The sequence below is a fragment of the Alligator mississippiensis genome, chromosome 9 (genome assembly GCF_030867095.1).
Source record: "Alligator mississippiensis isolate rAllMis1 chromosome 9, rAllMis1, whole genome shotgun sequence".
NCBI classification, from domain to species: domain Eukaryota; kingdom Metazoa; phylum Chordata; order Crocodylia; family Alligatoridae; genus Alligator; species Alligator mississippiensis.
The window spans coordinates 79,081,491-79,098,569 of record NC_081832.1 but is presented as its reverse complement, the minus strand read 5'-3'; the positions used below and the strand labels follow the sequence as shown (position 1 = coordinate 79,098,569).

At 63.9% G+C, this 17,079-nt stretch overlaps 1 protein-coding gene across 1 annotated transcript; it reads right to left on the bottom strand.

The window, feature by feature from the left end:
• Positions 1-2,047: 2,047 nt before the first annotated feature.
• On the bottom strand, positions 2,048-16,533 carry HRH2 (histamine receptor H2). The gene is made up of 4 exons (XM_059712955.1): positions 16,408-16,533; positions 9,471-10,967; positions 5,050-5,208; positions 2,048-3,226 (listed from the first exon to the last, which is right to left on the bottom strand). Exons 2-3 carry the CDS (start codon positions 10,592-10,594, stop codon positions 5,190-5,192), a joined length of 1,143 nt encoding a protein of 380 aa, XP_059568938.1. The 5' UTR covers positions 10,595-10,967; positions 16,408-16,533; the 3' UTR covers positions 2,048-3,226; positions 5,050-5,189.
• Positions 16,534-17,079: the final 546 nt, after the last annotated feature.

The window sequence follows — 17,079 nt, the reverse complement described above, 5'->3', positions numbered from 1 at the left end:
CTCTCCCAGGGAGGGGCGCAGGGTGGGCACCTTGTGCTGCCATCGGCCTAGGAGACCTATGGGTGCTCATGGCTCCAGCTCCCAGGGGCAAAGGGATGCTGTAGCTGGAACGACACCCGGGAAGTAGCAGCTCTTTGCCAAGTGCCTTGCTCCATAGCAGCCCCACAGCCCCCACATCCATCATGTGCATCTTTCCTCACCCCAAACACCCCTGAACAGCAACAGGCAGCGTAGCCCCAGCCCAGGAAGGCCAGTGCCGGGCAAGCAGAAGTCCTGGAAGAAGCCCTGCAGCTCCAGAGACATCTCTCTCCCCCCAAGCCCTGCTCCGACCGAAGCTCTGGCTCCCCCGAACCCCCTCCTCACTTCCCAGCCCAGTGCAGCAGCTTCCCTTGCCCAGAGCTCGCTGCCTTTATAGGCACCAGCTGCTCGCCAGGCAATCAATCAGCTGCTCTCTCCCCTGGCCTCTGGCATCCTTCCCCAGCAGGCCTGGGCGCTGCTCCTCTACAAGGGGCCTGGTGAGGGGTGTGTGGAGCCGTGAGCTCTTCCCCACATCTCTGGTTACTGCAAAAGGCTCGTAGCAGAAGTGGTAGCCGGGCCCCCGTCTGCCCTGTCACAGGCCGAGCTTGGCGGCTGCTGCGGAGATGCCAGGAGCCCTCAGGAAACGAAGTCCATGCAGACGGGTGCTCCCAGCCCCGGCCCGGGGAGCCCGGTGGAGGGTCCCTGGCAGGCAGCTGCGGTCTCCGGGCCGCAGGCAGGTGGTGCTCTCGAGCTGCATTCCCTGGGTGCTCCCGACCCTGAAGCTGGCAGCAGTCGGGCAGGGAGCCCAGAGAGCCCCTGCCTCCCTCCTGCAGCAGGGCGGCGAGGAGAGGCCTCTCCCAGGAGCATCTGCAGCCCCATGCACACGAGGCCTCTGGCAGACCCCTGCCTTCAGGCCACGCACACCAGGAGGAACATCTGTGCCTGCCCGGGGGGCTGGACGGAGACACGGGGACAGTGTCCAGCTGCCTGAGCTGCAGCAGGCCGGGCGGGGGCTGCCTGGAGCTGGCCGGGGTTTGTGGCAGAAATGCCACCGTTGGTGCCCCTCTCCAGAGACCTGTCTCAGCCAGCCTGGGAGGCTGGTGTTTCATTCCTCAGGGTGGGGATCTCCCACCTGGTCTACATGACAAAAGCCTGGCGCCTGGGAGGCGATGCTCTGGTCACCTGGGCAGGGGGAAAGACCCGGCCCTGCGCGGGCCCAGGTAGCCAGGGATGCTGGGGAGATGGGTCGGCTTGTGGCCAGTATTGGCAGCTTCGATTGGACCGGGCTGCTGAGGGCAGAGAGGTTATTTAAGGGCTCGGTCCAAGAAGAAGGGGGTCAGCCATTAGCCATGCGGTCATCCAGGTGAATCTGAGCCTGGCTCTCTCCTCATCACCGCATGCTCCAAGAGTGCCCTGCCTCCAGAGGATACAACAACTACCTCTGGACGATGCGAGTGAGTAAGATACTAGAGATCCGATTAGATATTTAGCTTCAGTAACTCAGATGCGTTTAAACGGCTACCTCAGCCACCCTGGTTTGCTCTATGGGATTCCTCTGATATTGCTGTAAGATTTCTATGATATTGCTCTACCTTTTACCCTGTTTCCGCCCTACCCCCTGTCATCAATAAAGTTCTCCTTGTGACCGGTGTGGAGACGTATTGAGGGGTGGGACTAAATTATGCCAAGGAGGCCCCTTAGGTCTGTGGACTAAGGGAGACTTTCCTAATAAGCCCCTGACTTGGGGAAGTGCCCCAAGTGCTGGTATTGGGTCTAGCACCCATTGGACGATCAGGCCTGTGTTCTCCAAGGTGCGCAGAGCCAGAAGTGAGTCCAGAGCCTTGGATGGTGGCAGCGGGACCCCAGGCTAGCGGGGGTGCTCCAGGGAAGGGGTCGGCCGGGCGGGACGCACCCCAGGGAGGCACTCGGAGCCTGGACGGGGGTCGGCGCAGGGAGGTGGGCGGCTCAACGCAGGAGCGCCCCCTACTGGCCCGCCACAGGGTTTTCCAAGAAGCACAGACCATTTATCTCTGTTTTCTTTCCAAACCTTTATTTACCAGCTCTATTGGCTCAGGTGTGACAGGCATCCCCGCCGGCGGTGCAAACCGGCAGCTGTCAGTCCCGGCCATGGACGCTCTCCCCAGCACCCAGGCGGCTCAGTCTAGCAGGGGCCAAAGGGAGCTCCCACCCGGTGCTTTCCCCCAGGAGGCCTGGCCTGGGCACCTGGGCGTAGCAGAGAGCTCTTGTGCGTAAGGAGTTTGGGGGGAGGCCTGAGCAGGGCAGGGCCTGGCCAGGGACGGGGTGGGTGGGTCAGCGACGGGGGTGCAACATGCAGGGGAATGCTCTCTGCCCGGGGCCCCTGCCGCGCTCCAGGGCGGCTTGGCCGTTCCCGTGGGAAGCTTCTTGCAAACACAGCTGTCTCGGGCTGCCGAGCCAGAATGGGCCGTGTCCGACTGCCGGGCGAGGAGCCAGGGGGATATGGGTGAGCATGTGGCACAAGGGAAGGGGGTCCCACACTGCCATCGGGCAGCACAGCCGGCTCCCCCCGCCCAGCACAGGGAGCCTGCAGGGAAAGCAGCTCCCAGGGGTGCACAGAGCACCCGGGTGGAGACTCTCCCAGGACCCCCGCCCCTTGGCCCCTGGCACTCAGGGGAGCCCACAGATGCAGCCCGTCCCTTCCCAAGGGCTAGGAACCAGCGACGCGGCCCTGCCCCGGAGCTGGGCGGTTCCTCTGCCGCCAGCCCCGCTCCCACTCCCCGGTCCCATACCAGGTGCCCAGGCCTTCAAGGTGGGGTCAAGAAGCAGCAGACAGACAGATCCCATCTGCCTTCAGTGCCCAGGCTTGCCCGTGGATCGGGGGGCAGTGTGTGTGCGTGTACAAACAGACGGACTCCCACGTGCACTTGTGTGCCTGCACACACGTGCACCCAGTACATGAAATGCACACATCATCCCTGTGCACACATGCGGGCCCCAGGCGGCTGCGGGTCCGGGCACAGGCTGCGAGAGAGCAGGTCTCCGGTCCCCCCTCTCCACGCCGGCTGCGGCCCTGGGACCGAGCAGTGCCGCCGGCCTTTCTCCACTGTGTGCAGCACCAGCCCTGCTCGGGCTCGAGAGAGGATGCAGTAAACGGCTGTTAAAGGCCCCAGGGCAGCTCCTTGGGCACTGGGATCTGGGCGTCCCTTGGGGCCAGGCTGAGAGGAGGCTCCTGAAGGGAGAACAGGCAGCTGAGTCACTTGGGCAGTGTGGCTTGTTGAGCTCCCCTGTCCCCGCCAGCCCTGGACCCCACCAGCGGTGCTCCAGCCACCGCCCCGCACTGCACGTGCTCCAGCCTGGAGCATTCCCCTCCATGGGGGACCTGGGAGCCTCTTGCCATGAAGCCGAATGCCGGCCGTTTGGGGGGATTTGTGCCCGAGACCCCCCGGCTGGGGGTGGTGCCCGGCTGCACTCTCAGCTACATGCTCACAGAGCAGAGGTTTCCTGCCAACACCCACACAGCTCGGAGAGGAAACCTGCGGTGACACAGATGCCTCAGAGCCCTTCGTGCCCAGCTCCCCGGGTCTGCCGCTGGCAGCTGAGACTGTGCAGAGCTCAGCTCACTGCAGGCCCAGCGGGGACACGGCCCCTGCCTCACGGCCCCTCCATTTGGGGTGGCATGGCAGGGGAGATCTGAGCCAGCAAAGCGCGGGGGGCTTTGCTCTGCCCTCTGGCCAGGCTCAGGAGCTGCCTCCTCCTGCCTGGGCACTTTGGGGAATATCTCCTGCAGACACTGCCATAAAACCAGAGTGCTGAGCCACAGACCTCCGGAGCCAGCTATGCCAGCGGCTGCGAGCAGATGCAAGAGTGGGAAGGAGACAGTGGGAGAGGACATCGCTGGGCATGCACCCCGGGCAGAGGGGACTGTACGGAGCCCAAAGGCAGGTTTATACTGCTACCATCAGCCCCCGAGGGATGAGCTGCTCGCTGGGCCTGCCTGCATCCTGGGACAGCCGTGAAGCAGCAATGGGGCACTCCGAGGACGCTCCATTGCCTCCTGCAGGGTTTGGTGCTGCGGGCGTGGGAAGGAGCAGCCTCTCGGCCACCTCCCCGAGGAGCGCTCAAGCCCCCCTCTTCATGCACTGCCAGGCACCCCGCGGCCGCCCTGCTGATTGGGGCCGAGGAGCGCACCGAGCCGAGGGGCCAGGCGCTCTCAGCGCCGAGCCCAGGGCAAGTGGGCCCCCTGGCAGGCCTCATTTCAAGCCTGAAGAGCCTGGCTGATTGCATTTTTCCAGCCTGCTTGCTTTGCCAGCGCGGGGAGGCGGCAGGCAGCGCTGATGAAAGCCCTGCTCCCCGGCGCGGCAGCACATCGATCTGACCTTGGCCAAGGTTATCGGTGCCCACGGGGGAGCCAGGAGAACAGTGCTATCTTGCTCTCGGCAGGCAGGTGACTGCAATGGCCCCCTGGCACTGTTGATAGTGCGGGGGCCTGTTATCAGCAGCTGTGCAGGTGCAGCACGTGGAGGTGACGGTGACCTTGGCCGGCTCAGCACCTGGCCCACAGCTTTGGTGTGTGGCAGGTCACCGTTTCCTACACGGCGCTGGGTAAGACCCGTGCTATGGCAGGGCAGCTGGGAGAAGGGCTGACAGCGCCCATCCTGCTGCACCGGCAAAGAGAGAGAGGGGGGACAGGCTGGAGGCCTGTAGGATCGTGCAGGGGGGAGAAAGGGCATAGGCAATGGATATTCCCGAAGAGCTAAGGGCGTCCGCTGGCCGGCTCCACCCCATCCATTGCGGGAAGCTGACTGGTCCGGCTTGCATGGGCGCTCTCGTCCCGTTGCAGCCACTTCTGGGGAGGAACGTGGCCGCTCGCAGCACCGCCGCCCAGCAGGATTCGCACAGGAAACGAGAAAGCCGAGTGAACGACACTCCCCATCCCAGCACAGTGCCTTTGATGGGGCTGCCGTGCAGGCGGGTTCATCACGGCACCCATGCAGATGCCCCAGGGCCAAGTGAGCCTTATCCCCACCCCGACGCTGCTTCCCAGATACTCACCCTTCGGCTCCTGCCGGTGCCTCCATGTTTCTCCCAGCAGAAAAATCTCACGTTGTCCTTTTCACCTTGCTGGACTTGGGAACTGGAGGCCACAAGCAGGGAGCCCATTGCAGGGCCTACGGCAGGGGGGCAGTTGAGACTCAGGGAAAGGCTCCAGAGCTGGGAAGGGTTAAATCAGACAGAGAGAAAAGCACATTTAAGGACGGGAGGTGTGGGGAGAGAGTCACGGATGCTCCTCCGTGCCCTGCTTCAGCCACAGCCCTGGGCCACACTCTGTTCCCTGTGGACAGGCTCCCAAAGGGGCTGGTGGGGACTGCACCAGGCCTCTCTTGCTTGCTGATGGCTAATCCTCAGCTAGGCGATGCAAAGCAAAGTAAAAAGCAACTCCTCCCCACGTGGTGCTGCCACAGCATCGCCCCCAGCTCCACCGAACGTGACCACCAGAACAGGGCTGCTAGAGCAAAGCATGGACACTTGTGCTGGTGCACATGCATGTGCCCTTGCGTGTGCATGTAGGAGTGGGCCCACGGCTGCCCAGCTTCTCTGGCAGTTAGCAGTCCACGCTCCTCCGTTGTATCCTTCCTGGGGATGCTCTGGTGCTACGGGTTATATACTGGTGGATCCGTCTCTCCCCAGCGCTTGCCAGAAGCCCTCGGTCTCCCAGGAGCCCCCGGCTCTGAGCCCACAGGGTAGTTGCGAGCGGTGCCAAAGCCTCCCCGTGCCCAGCTCTGCCGTTGCGCTAGGAGAGGGGTGCCAGTCCTTGCTGGCTACACCTCTATCCTCTCCCCTTTGATCCCATTCCCTCTGGCCTAGCTGGACCCTGCCTTTTCCGGCTGCTCTCACAGAAAGCTCCCTCGGGACTGCCGGCACTCCTTTCTCTCTGTTTGCCGAGGGACTGGCCAGCCCCGAGCCTGCTGCTCCAGCCTTTCCCATGGGCCCAGCCCACGCAGGCGAGGCAGGCTGGCAAAAGGACTCAGCTTCCACTTGGACACTTCAGTGAACAGCGAGATCGGCCAAACCGCCCGGTGCCCAGCTCCTCCGGAAGCCCGGCCTGGAGCCACGGAGTGCCGAGCTGCTTGGAAAACCTCCTTGCACTTGACAATTGCCTGCACGAGGCTTGGGCGCTGGCTCCGCCGGGATGAGCATTCAGGGGAGGGAACTGGGAATGGAGCAAAAAGAGACGTTCGATTCTGCCACCTTTGTTTCCATGCTTGGCTGCATCGTGCCCCAGCCGGTCAGGGCTGTCTTGGCGCTAACAGCCCACCTGTGCCCCCGCGACCAGGGGAATCCGGCCTATTTGCCAGTGATTACAACCAATCAAACCGCCTGGGAGTCCCAGTGACATGCCCCACGGGCCATGCTTGAGCCCGAGCACCCAACACCGCTCCCAGCCTCCCCGTGGAAGTCAGTGCCTGGGATCTCGTTCAGATCGGCGCTGGTTCAGCAGCTGCCGTGGCTCTGCTAGGGAAGACGGGGTTTGCAAAGACACGGCTCTGCATTGCGCTCCAAGGGGGCCTGCAGGGGTGCCGGGTCCCTGCGCAATGGGCCAGGCCTGGGGAGCCCTGAGCAAGCAGGGAGACCCTGCCCCACCTGGGGCTTGGGGTCTGGAGGTCTGATTCTGATCCTGCTGCCACCATGTCCAGGGCAGAAATGCCCTTTGCCCTGTCTGTGGGCTCTGCAGGCTGGGTGCCTGTGCAGTGCCAGACCCTGTGCTCCCCGTCGGCCTCCAGACCTCAGCAGGCTCCCACGACCAGGCACAGCACCGGCCAGCAGCACCTGCCAGAGCCAAGCGCCTGGCGGGACTGGATGCCAGCCAGCCCCAGGCTGTGCCAAATCTGCGGCTGGCTCGGTGAGCTGAGCCAGGGCACCGGACAGGGAGCAGGGCCCACGGTCCCCTTTCTGGGCCAGCCACTGCACGAACCCCCCAGCGCCCTTCTGCAAGATGCAGTCTGCTTCCCGGCCCCCCTGCAACGTGCAGGAGCCCTGGGATCCAACCGCTTCGGCCTACTGCAGAGGATCTTCCCACCCCAGGGACGAAGGAGGCTTCTGGGAAGCTGTGCCTGCCGGGGGAAGTGGCACTTGGCTGTTGTCCCCGGGGTACAGCTGCCTCCCCGGCTGCTTCGTCCCCTTCAGGCGGGAACGTACTGCCCTGGCTCCCGTCTCCGCAGCCCTGCCTGGCTGGCCCCCGCCTTCCACTGTGGCACCGCGCCAAGGACTAATTAGCTGAATTTGTGGACAACTGAGACTGCTACGCACCCCCTCTCCAGCTGGCTGCTTGTGCGTGTGCACATGGGCATGCGTGCCCACACCTGCAGGCATGTATTGCACACATGGCCTGTCTGCCTTTGCAGCTCTGCTGGTGTCCAGGTTTCCGTGCGTGCTGCCCTGTCTCCCTGGCAGTCCAGCATCTCCACGCCCCGGGGCCTGCCTCTCCCTGCCGCTGCCCTTCCCGGGTAACCCAGCAAGTTTCCAAGCCCGTTTCCCTGGCTGTGAAACCAAATCTGCCTCCTGGCACAAGGGCCGAGATGCTGATGCATGCCTCAGCTTTCATGCCCTTTCGCTGTCAGGAATCGCTCCAGGGCACAATGAGGCGAGGTGAATACAGAGCAAGCCCGGGAGGTCCCCTCCATCCTCCATGCAGCTGCTGGTGCCTGACAGGGCGGCTCAGCCCTGAGACGGGCTGCAAGGATATTGCCGCTGCAGAGAGCGGGTGCAGGAGTCAGGGAAGGAGGAAGGAGGGCAGGGGAGCCAGTGGCTCCTGATGCTTCGGAAACGGCCTGGGCACGAGGGAGCCCCGACCTCTGCACTCTTTCCTGGTGGACAATCCTTGCCAGATGTTTGCTGCGACACGAGGGGTCCCCCCCTGGTACCCCGGAAAGCAGGTGGGCCGAGATGCTGGCAGAGGCCCCGCAGACGCAGGAGCTTGCCCACCCGGCAGATACTCCCTATCCCCCAGCGCTGCCTGTGCCGCTGCACGGAGGGGCCTCTCGTGCACTTTGGGCTGCGTGTCTAAGGCTCGAAGGCGGGATGGGAAGCTGCTGTTGTTGCCTGGCCTAGATCAGTGCAGCCCCTGCAGCCGTTATGGCTAAAATCCTGGGCGTTTCTTCCCCTTGTGCCTGGCAAGTGCCATGTCCTCGGCCAGGTCTGCTTCTCTGGAAGGACACGGTCTCCTGCTCTGTGCTGGGGGGACATGGGCCGTTCAGCACCAGCACCCCCAGCACCAGGCCGCAGGTTGGGCTGCACCCCCTCCGGGGGCAGGGGCAGGGGCAGGGGAAGGGGGGACCCCCTCAAGGCAAAGGCCCGGGGCTGGGGCAGGCTGGAGCCCTGCTGTGGGGCACTTCCAGGGTCCCCTTCCAGTGGGGACCAGCTGTGGGGGGGTCAGTGCTGAGGCTGGAGCAGTCTGGGGAGCAGCTGCCCTGCCTGGACCTCCCGCCTGGTTTGGGTTAGGCGGCTCCGTGCTCCTGAGCGTAGGGCGCATGCCCTGCCGGCCCCTCCGGCACGGCGCCAAGGGAGGCTCTGTTAATGCTGGCGAGGCAGCTGGGTGCACAGTGACGCTGTGGCTCGTGCTTCCCCCGGAAGGAAGGTGCCGTGTGCTCCCAGCATCGGCTCTGTGCGGTGCGGTAGCTGAAGCCACGTGCTGCACTTCCTTCTCTCGCTTTCAGCCTTGCTGCGCCCGCAGGGCTTCTGCACCAGGGAGCAGCCCTGCTCTTTCCCCAGGACCGAATGGGGGCAACTGGTGAGATGCCTCTGCTGAGCTGGCCAAGGTCACCATCACCTCCACATGCTGCACCTGCACAGCTGCTGATAACAGGCCCCCATGCTATCAACAGTGCTGTGCTGCTCAGGCTGCCGGGGGCCAGCATCCATGCATGCACGCAGGCATCATGTGAGGGTGAGGACGGAGCACTGGGACACACATCAAGGGGCTCCAGCCCTGCCCGCTGGTGTGAACAGCTGCCCCTGAGCCAGCCCAGCCCAGCCCTGCAGCTCCCCCATGGACAACCCAACATCATGCACATGCCCAAGGGGCAGCTCACTGGTGGTGGGCAGTCCGTCTCAGTGCCGGCACCACAGCCAAGTGGATGCGTGATGCCCAGCCCAGCACCTGCACAAGCCCTGCGGTGCACCCGGAGGGTACATGCCGGGTGCCCGCAGTCCGAGTCAGGGGAGTGAGCTTGCTCCATCTGAGACAAGGAGTGAGCTCTGCCCACGGTGACCAGGGGGAAACCGAGCAGCCACCATGCAAGACCCAGCCAGCCACAGGCTCATTGCAGGGGCAGCTGAGCTCGCTCGGGGTATGCCCCGTGCCTTGGGCCGTGTCCTCTGACCCGAGTCTGGACATAGCTCAGTGTGATGCTCTTCTGGCCACCTCCCCCCGCCCTGCTCCCAGCCCCCAGCCGCTTGCAAGGGGCAAGCCGTACCTTTCCTTGGCTCCTCGAGCGAGCGAGCTCTCCCTGCCGTTCCGCTCCTGCAACCTCAGGGGCTTCTCCTGCTGCGTGCTCAGTGCTTGCTGGCCAGCTCGGCCCCTGTGGCAGGGTGCATAGGCGAAGGTCAGGGGCTGGCAGTGGGAGAGGCCCCTCTGCCTCCGGCAGCGCAGCAGGCGCTGGTAGGCTGAGCGGAAGTCCCGGTTGAGGGCAGCGTACAGGATGGGGTTCAGGGCCGAGTTGGCGTAGCCCAGCCACAGGACAATGGACTTGGACATGCAGTCCACCGCGTCGTCACCCATCATCCCCCGGTAAGTGAACACGGTGAAGTAGGGGAACCAGCAGATGATGAACGCCCCCAGCACGACCGCCAGCGTCACCGTGGCCTTATGCTCCTTCACCAGCAAGGGGCCGGTGGCCAGGCAGCTGTTGGTATGGTTGATGCGCTTGGCTTGCTCCCGGGCGATCTTGAAGATGCGGTAGTAGGTGATGCACATGACGATCAGTGGGCAGTAGAAGGTGAGCAGCGAGTCCACCAGGCCGTACAAGGCATTGACCTGCAGCTGGCACACCCTGCTGCTGTTGGTGCTCTGCCCGCTGGCGTTCCAGCCCAGGTGGATGGGCAGGAAGGACACCATCAGTGCCACGGCCCAGATGACGACCAGGGCCAGCTTCACGCGGCACGGGGTGATCAGCTGGGTGTAGCGCAGCGCCTTGGTCACGGCGTAATAGCGGTCCAGGCTGATCATGAGCAGGTTGAGGATGGAGGCCGTGCACAGCATGACGTCCAGGCTGGTGTAGATGTTGCACAGGACAGTGCCGAAGGGCCAGTCCTTGGTGAGCTCGTAGATGGCCGAGAAGGGCAGCACCAGCAGCCCCAGCAGCAGGTCGGTGGTGGCCAGGGAGACGATGAAGCAGTTGGTGAGGCTGCGCAGCTGGCGGTCCAGGGTGACCACCAGGCAGACGATGACGTTCCCGCAGATGGTCACCAAGATGAGTGCCACCAGCACGGACCCCACCAGCGCCGCCCCAGCGATGCCCTCCGCAGCGCCTGTCTGGTTCAGGCAGGAGCCCATGGCGAAGGAGCGCTGGGCATGGCTCTCTCCCAGCCGGGCTGACATGGGACCCAGCACGGTCTGAGCTCTGCAGGGGCCGGGGCAAAGCGAGGCTCAGCGCTGGGAGCCCAGGAGCAAGGCTGCTGGGCACCTAGAGCAGGCTGCTGCCACCCACCCGTGCACCAGCTGTGGCACCGTTACTGTCCGTCACAGGCCCAGGCTGCTCTCCGGCTCTCAGCCTCTCCCTCTTCCTGGCCGTCTTGCCCCTCGGCTCCGAGAGGTCCACGGGGGCCGGGTGCTGCGGAGTCTCAGCTCTGCCTGGCTCCGTCGGCATGGCTGGGCTGGGCGTCGCGCGAGCTGCTGCTACCTCGCTGCTCCTGGCCAGTCCATCCGGCAGGAGAAGGGGGCACAACCTGCAGCAGCGTCCAGGGGTCAGAGCCTGCAAGGGAAGGGAAATGCAAGGGTCAGGCCCGGGGCTTGTGAGCGAGGCAGGGGGCAGGGGAGACCACGCAGCGTGCAATCTGGGAAGGCCGTCGCAGCTGCCCAGGGAAGCCCGGCGAGGGCAGCAGCCCCTCCAGAGGCAGGACAGAGACCCTGCAAAGCGCTCGCCCCAAGCCCCGTGCCCACTCCCCATGCCCTTCCCCAGCTCCCCCAGGCCCAGCTCCACCAGAGCCAGGCAAGGCAGTTTCCACCCTCAGCATCTCCCTGACAGGAGCAGACGCACAAAACCAGGCGGCGGCACAGAGCAGCGTATGCAGGGGCAGAGCCATCCCCACCTGACCTGGGCACAGGCTATGCCTGCCGAAGCTGTCTGCTGCCCAGACCCGGGCTGCCCCTGCAAAGCCTGTGAAGAGCGGTGGCTGCTGACTCCTGAGCGCACTTCCACGGATACAGCCCCGCTGCCCTGTGCCGGCCCAGCTGGCTGCCTGGACCTGAACTATAGCCTCCTTGGGTGTCCTCCATGGTCGGGGAGGGAATCTTTCCTTGTGGTCAAACTCGCCAGCTGGTAGTAATCACTTTCCTTGTTTTTCACAGCTGGAACAACTGTTTCCTTCCCGTGCTGGGCCCAGGCAGCCCCAGGAACCCGTGAGAATGCAAGGAGCCCCGTGGGGGGCATTTTGGCAGCCCCGAGCACTCCCACCTTTGGTCTCCAAGAGAATGGCTCCTGTTCTGGGCTCTGCCAGGCAAATGCAGCCGGGGGGGACTGAGGACCCCTTCCAGGCCAACACCAGCTCTGGGCTGTTTGCACAGAAGATCTGCATGATTTGCTTTTGCTTTGGTACCTGTGATGTCTCCAGCTGGGAGCTCCGGGGAACCGGCGTCAGGTCAGCAGCCCGGGCACAGCACAGCCACCAGTGCCCTTCAGACAGCGCGAGCTGCCCCGAGCCTGGGGCTGCTCTGCCTTCTCCCCTGCAGCCTCTAGACGTTGTGATGTCTGGGCTCCTCTCCAAAGCTGCAGTTTGGTTTTTCCCCTTGAAATGAGCAGCCACGGTGCACCCATGACCACAGCACGCCAGCGTCCGGGGCTGCCAGTATTGCAATACTAGCACGCGGCAATACCAAATGCTGCAGACATGGAGGCACTGCTGCTGATGCTGCCAGTGCTTAGCCCGGTGCACAGCACCTGCCAGCTCAGTCCTGAGCCTGGCTTGAGCAAGAGCTGCCAACCCTCATTAAGGACATGCTACTGCTATATAGAGCAAGAGTCCAGTGCAGAGTCCGAGAATCGTAGGCGAGTCGGGCTGGACGGCCCGAGGCAGGGCCAACCCCGTCCGGACTATCCTATACAAATCCCCTTAGCAAAACTACAGCCAGATCTGACACAGCACCAGCCATCACACCCCACCCCGCGCCCACCAGAGCAGGGGGACCGCAGCGGCCAATGTCCTGCTGCAGCACAGGTTGTTAAAATACACTCAAGAGACCCCAGGAAGAGCCCATACCCTCACTATAGAGGAAGGCAACCCCCCTCACCCAGTCCATACCAGTCTGACCATGGGGGCGGACGGATCCTGCCTCTGAGCTGCACACGTATGGACCCAGAATAGTCTGTGAAATCTAAGGAGTTACTGGATTCAGCTGCACAGGTTGTGGTCACGATGGTGCCACGGGACGGGGGTCCTTTTAGGCTCCTTGGATGATACGGTAACTTCTTTTAATAGCAAGCCGGGTGCTCGCGATGTGCGGGAGTGGAGTCCTGCCAGTTAATGAGGCCCTTCCGCACTGAGCCCTATTGTGCTCAAAGAGCAAATGACAGAATTAGACCTGGGCTAATGAATTACACAGGAACAATAACCACTGTTGTGACCCATCTGTGACATGAAGAGCTCCCCTGCCGCGGTCTCGTCCTAGGCTCAGGAGCGCAGGCGCCACAGAGGGAAGCAATGCCTGCAATCGCTTGGCTCATAGCAATACCCCCCCGGGGGACCGCTGTCTGCAGGGGCGATGGTATCTGCACACTGAATTGTCCACTGTGGCAAGAGCGGAAATCGCTGGGGTAGATGTAGCCGAAACCCCCTCCCCACGCCGGGAGTCTGCTCGCTGCGGGTACACACGTACACGAAGCAGGACCGGACCATAGCGCTGCCTGGATGTCCACGCCACTCCCTGTCCACAGAAGCGAGTTGGGGCCGCTGAGACCTGAGCCAGTGGCTGTGTCGTTGCACGTCGTGAGCATTTTTCCCTCCCAAAGCGCTGCGCAGAGATTGCCACCGTCTCTTCCCTTCTCCCCGTGGAAAGACAGGGGAGGACTGCCTGAGAAACCCGGGGCTGCAGCAGCGCGGCAGGTGCCAGCTGAGGTTATAGGCAGACGATGGCCCTGCCTTCCCTGCTCACAACCGGCTGCTGTTGGCAGGGTACCCCGGGGCCGACAAGAGCAGGGGCTTCTGGGCTCCGGAGCAGGGTGGGGAGCGGGGTACAGCCGTTAAGGTCAAGTTCATCCTCATCAGGAAAGAAAACAGAAGGAAAAGGCGGAGCAGGCCAAACGCATCACGTCTGCATTGATGTCTAATGGGTTAAAAGCACCCCGCCAAGCTCAGGGAGGAGCATGGCATTCACTGATTGCAGGGGAAGTTGCTGGCAGGGCTGCCGGCACGGTCCTGGGTTCGAGCAAGGGCGAGGGAGCAGCCCCTCCGCCCCGGTGCAGGGAGCCGCAGCGGTCGCCACATGTGCACTCGTTGCTGCAGAACCCGTTGTTGCTCCAAAGGGCTTCGCACGCTCCACCCTCCCTGGAGCAGCCACGGGGACGTGTTCACCCCGCCAAGCTCAGGCATCATGCCTGGGCCGCAGCAAGCATATGCTGCTGCTCTCAGGCATCGGCTGCTCCCGACCCCAAGGGCCTTTCGGTCTGGATTGCTGGCACCACCAGACGATACGGGCGGACGGGGTTAGTTGCTAACGACCTCTGTGGCTACGGAGGAGCTGCCCAGGGAGATCCTCAGAGAGCAGGGGCAGGGGCCGCTCCTGGGAGCCCTGGCTGGGGCGAGGGGCTGCTGGCTGCGATGGGCCCTGGCCCCTGAGGCCAGGGTGGGGGCTGTCCCCAGCGCAGAGGGATGTTTCCAGTCCCCCAGGGATCGGCACGCTCAGGCCGCCTTAGATCCCCCCAGTGCACGAGGTCCCTGGGGACGGCTCTGCCCCGGCCCTGCTTCCTCTGCGTGGTGCTAGCCCTGAGCGCACGGACAGAGCAGTTCTGCTCCCGGGTCCCGGCAGAGCCTCTGCCTATTGCCCCGAGCACAATTTCTGTCCCCTTTCCATGAGAAAGCATCCTACCCTGGCCCTCGCAGTCACTGCACTCTTCCCGTGGGCTCCCAGCCCCTCGGGCAGGTTGCTTCTCCCACCTTTGTGCCACGTCAGGAGAACACGTCTGTTCCTGGGGACGCGCATGGAAATGGTCATGTTGAAGGGGCGCCAGGCTGAGTCTGGAGGAGCTGGCCCTTGCAGCCTCCCTCCGGCACCCCAGCTCAGTGCCCAGCCATTGCCGCTTTCGGCCCTTCCTCACCCCGTCGTCCTTTTCCTGTTTTGCTGGACGAGCTTCCCCTGAGGGCTTTAGCAAAGGCGGTTATGTCGACTGCACTTCTCTTTAAAACCTGAGTTATCTTATCTAAGATCCAAGACTAGCCTGGTACCGGCTACCTTTTCATGAAGCCACATTGCCTGTTATCTCACTTTTGTTTCCAGCCATGTCTTTCCTTCAACAGGTGTTATCAGACCCCGGAGGCCATTGGGAGCAGACTGGCAGGCCTGTAGCATCCCGTACCTGCTCCGAGGCACTGGACCCTGGCTGTTCCAGTCACATGGCTTGATTTGATAGATTAAAGAAGCCCTGCTGCAAGCCCAGGGGCCTGTGCTGGAGCAGGACCGTGCATGGCTCTGACGGGTAAAAGGGACTCCTGCTCTCCGGACCCTCTTAGGAAAGGCGCTGTGGAGTAGCGGGCTCGGGGCAAGGAGCCCGCTCCCCTTCTCCGCGTGCCAGGCTGTGGGGCACCTTCTGCAGCAGCCCGCCTCCTGATCAGCTGCACACGATGGGACGGGGGCAAACACACGCAGGGCCTCACCCCCTGACATTCACCATGGCTCTGGCCTGGGGAGGCGATTCCAGCCGCCCGCGGGTGTCGGGTGTGATCCACTCGAGGGCCTGGAAGCAAGGAAGGATGCGTCTTTCCAAATGCACGTGCTGGCTCAGCTGGAAAGGAGAGGCTGGCTCTGTGCCATGCAGGGGACTGGACAGGAGGATGGCGGTGACCCGTCCTGGGTTGCAGGGGGCATAAAACCCGGCTGCCCTATGTCGGAAGCCGCGGGGATCAGCGTGCGCAGCAGGAGTCCTCGGGAAGTGCCGCTTCTGGCTCCTGGGACTGTGTCGTCCACCGAGGGGAAGGGGAGGAGGGGGAGAAACCCTGGTGTCCATCCTGGGCCATGCTGCCCCGTCTGTGGGTCCTCATGCTGCCTGGCTTCACGAAGCACTTCTCCCTCCCTGCACACCAGGCACACGGCTCAGCCCCTGCCCTGCTCCCTCTGCCCAGCCCAGGCCGTGTCCGTCCATCCCAGCCATGGAGGCACTGCTGGGCACAATGGGGAGCCTAAGGGCATCTGCCTGGCTGCAGCCCGCCCCTGCCAAGCCTCTGTCCCCAGCACAGCCCTCAGCAAGATGCGCCTCGTTTGCACCCATGCCGAGCCCTGGAAGCTCTCCCAGAGCCCGGTCCCTGGCACCCCCTGGTGCAGCCCATTGCCCAGGCCAGGTACAGAGCACTGCAGGGGCCGGGGGCCGGGGGCCGGGGTGTGGGATGAGACCGACATCCTGTTTGCAGGGCCGTCGGCACCGTACCAGCTGCCAGCTCTGATCGGCATCCTGCAGGGCTGCGGGGGGGCTGAATCAGGGATCCATCAGCCCTGGCACTTGCCAGCATGCTCTGGATCGGCCTGGGTGCGGGGAGCCCCGCTCGGTCAGGGCTCACGCCCCTCCAGGTGCCCGGGCAGCCTCCCCCTCTGCGGGGCAAGTCAAGCCCCTATGCCAGCCAGCTGCGTGGGCTTGACAGGAGTGGTGTGGAGCAGGCGGCTGCCCTGGGCAGCCTGCTCAGAGAAGAGGGGTGTTTCTCAGCCCAAAAGCAGAGCCCCCAGGGCAGGGAGTCTCCTCCGCTCCCCTGCCCTCAGCCCCTGCCCGCCTTGGGTCTCATGCCTCGCTCTGCCAGCTGCAGCCAGAGTTCGCGCCACGGCACGCCCTCCAGCGAACGCTGCTCCCATGCTCTGATTGCACAGGGATGCCGGTAGCGTGAGACCAGGGCAGGGCAGGAGCCCACCCCGCCGTGGCTCCAGACCCCATCTCCCACTTGACATAGCCTCCTGACCTGCAGGGCAAAGGGCAGGAAGGGCTGAGATGGCTTTACCTGGGGGCCACGCTGTCCCTCGAGCAGTGAGCGCCTTCCTGGCCGTGCTTCCTCCAAGTTCCCTCTCTGGAGCGTGCAGTTGGGTCTCTCCAGGAGCAGGCGGGCGCGCTGCCTCTGTGCAGTGACTGGCGGTCGCCTCCCCTCCTTCCCTCCCTGCTCCCGCCCTCCCTCGCACACTTATCGCAGCAGCAGCATGCTGCTTGGTGAATGAGTCACACCAGAAGTGAGCTGGGGCCAGCGCTGAGCTCACACCAATGCTTCTCATCTGGCAAACTTGAAATGGAGACAGGGCCCCAGGCACATGGGGGCATGGGCACGGCTGGGCACGCAGCAGCGAGAGGGGGTATGTGGGCCCTCACGGGCTCAGAGGGGGCAGCTCCGGGGCTGTGCGGGCCACTGAGAACAAGAACAAGCCTGTTCAGAGCCTGGAGGTTGCATCTTGGCTGGGCCCGATGACCTTCAAAGGTCCCTTCCGGCCTTACAGCCTATGAACCTGAAATGGCAAAGAAAGGGCGGCAGCTCAGTGCAGCTCAGAAGTGACAGCAGGGCTGTCCTGGGAGCAGCTACATCCCCGGTGCTCTGCTTCTCCGCCTGCGCGGTGGGAAGGGGCCGTTCTCCCCGTCTCACCAGGGCGTGCAGGTCTAAGGCACCCACAATGACAGCGCACTGAGA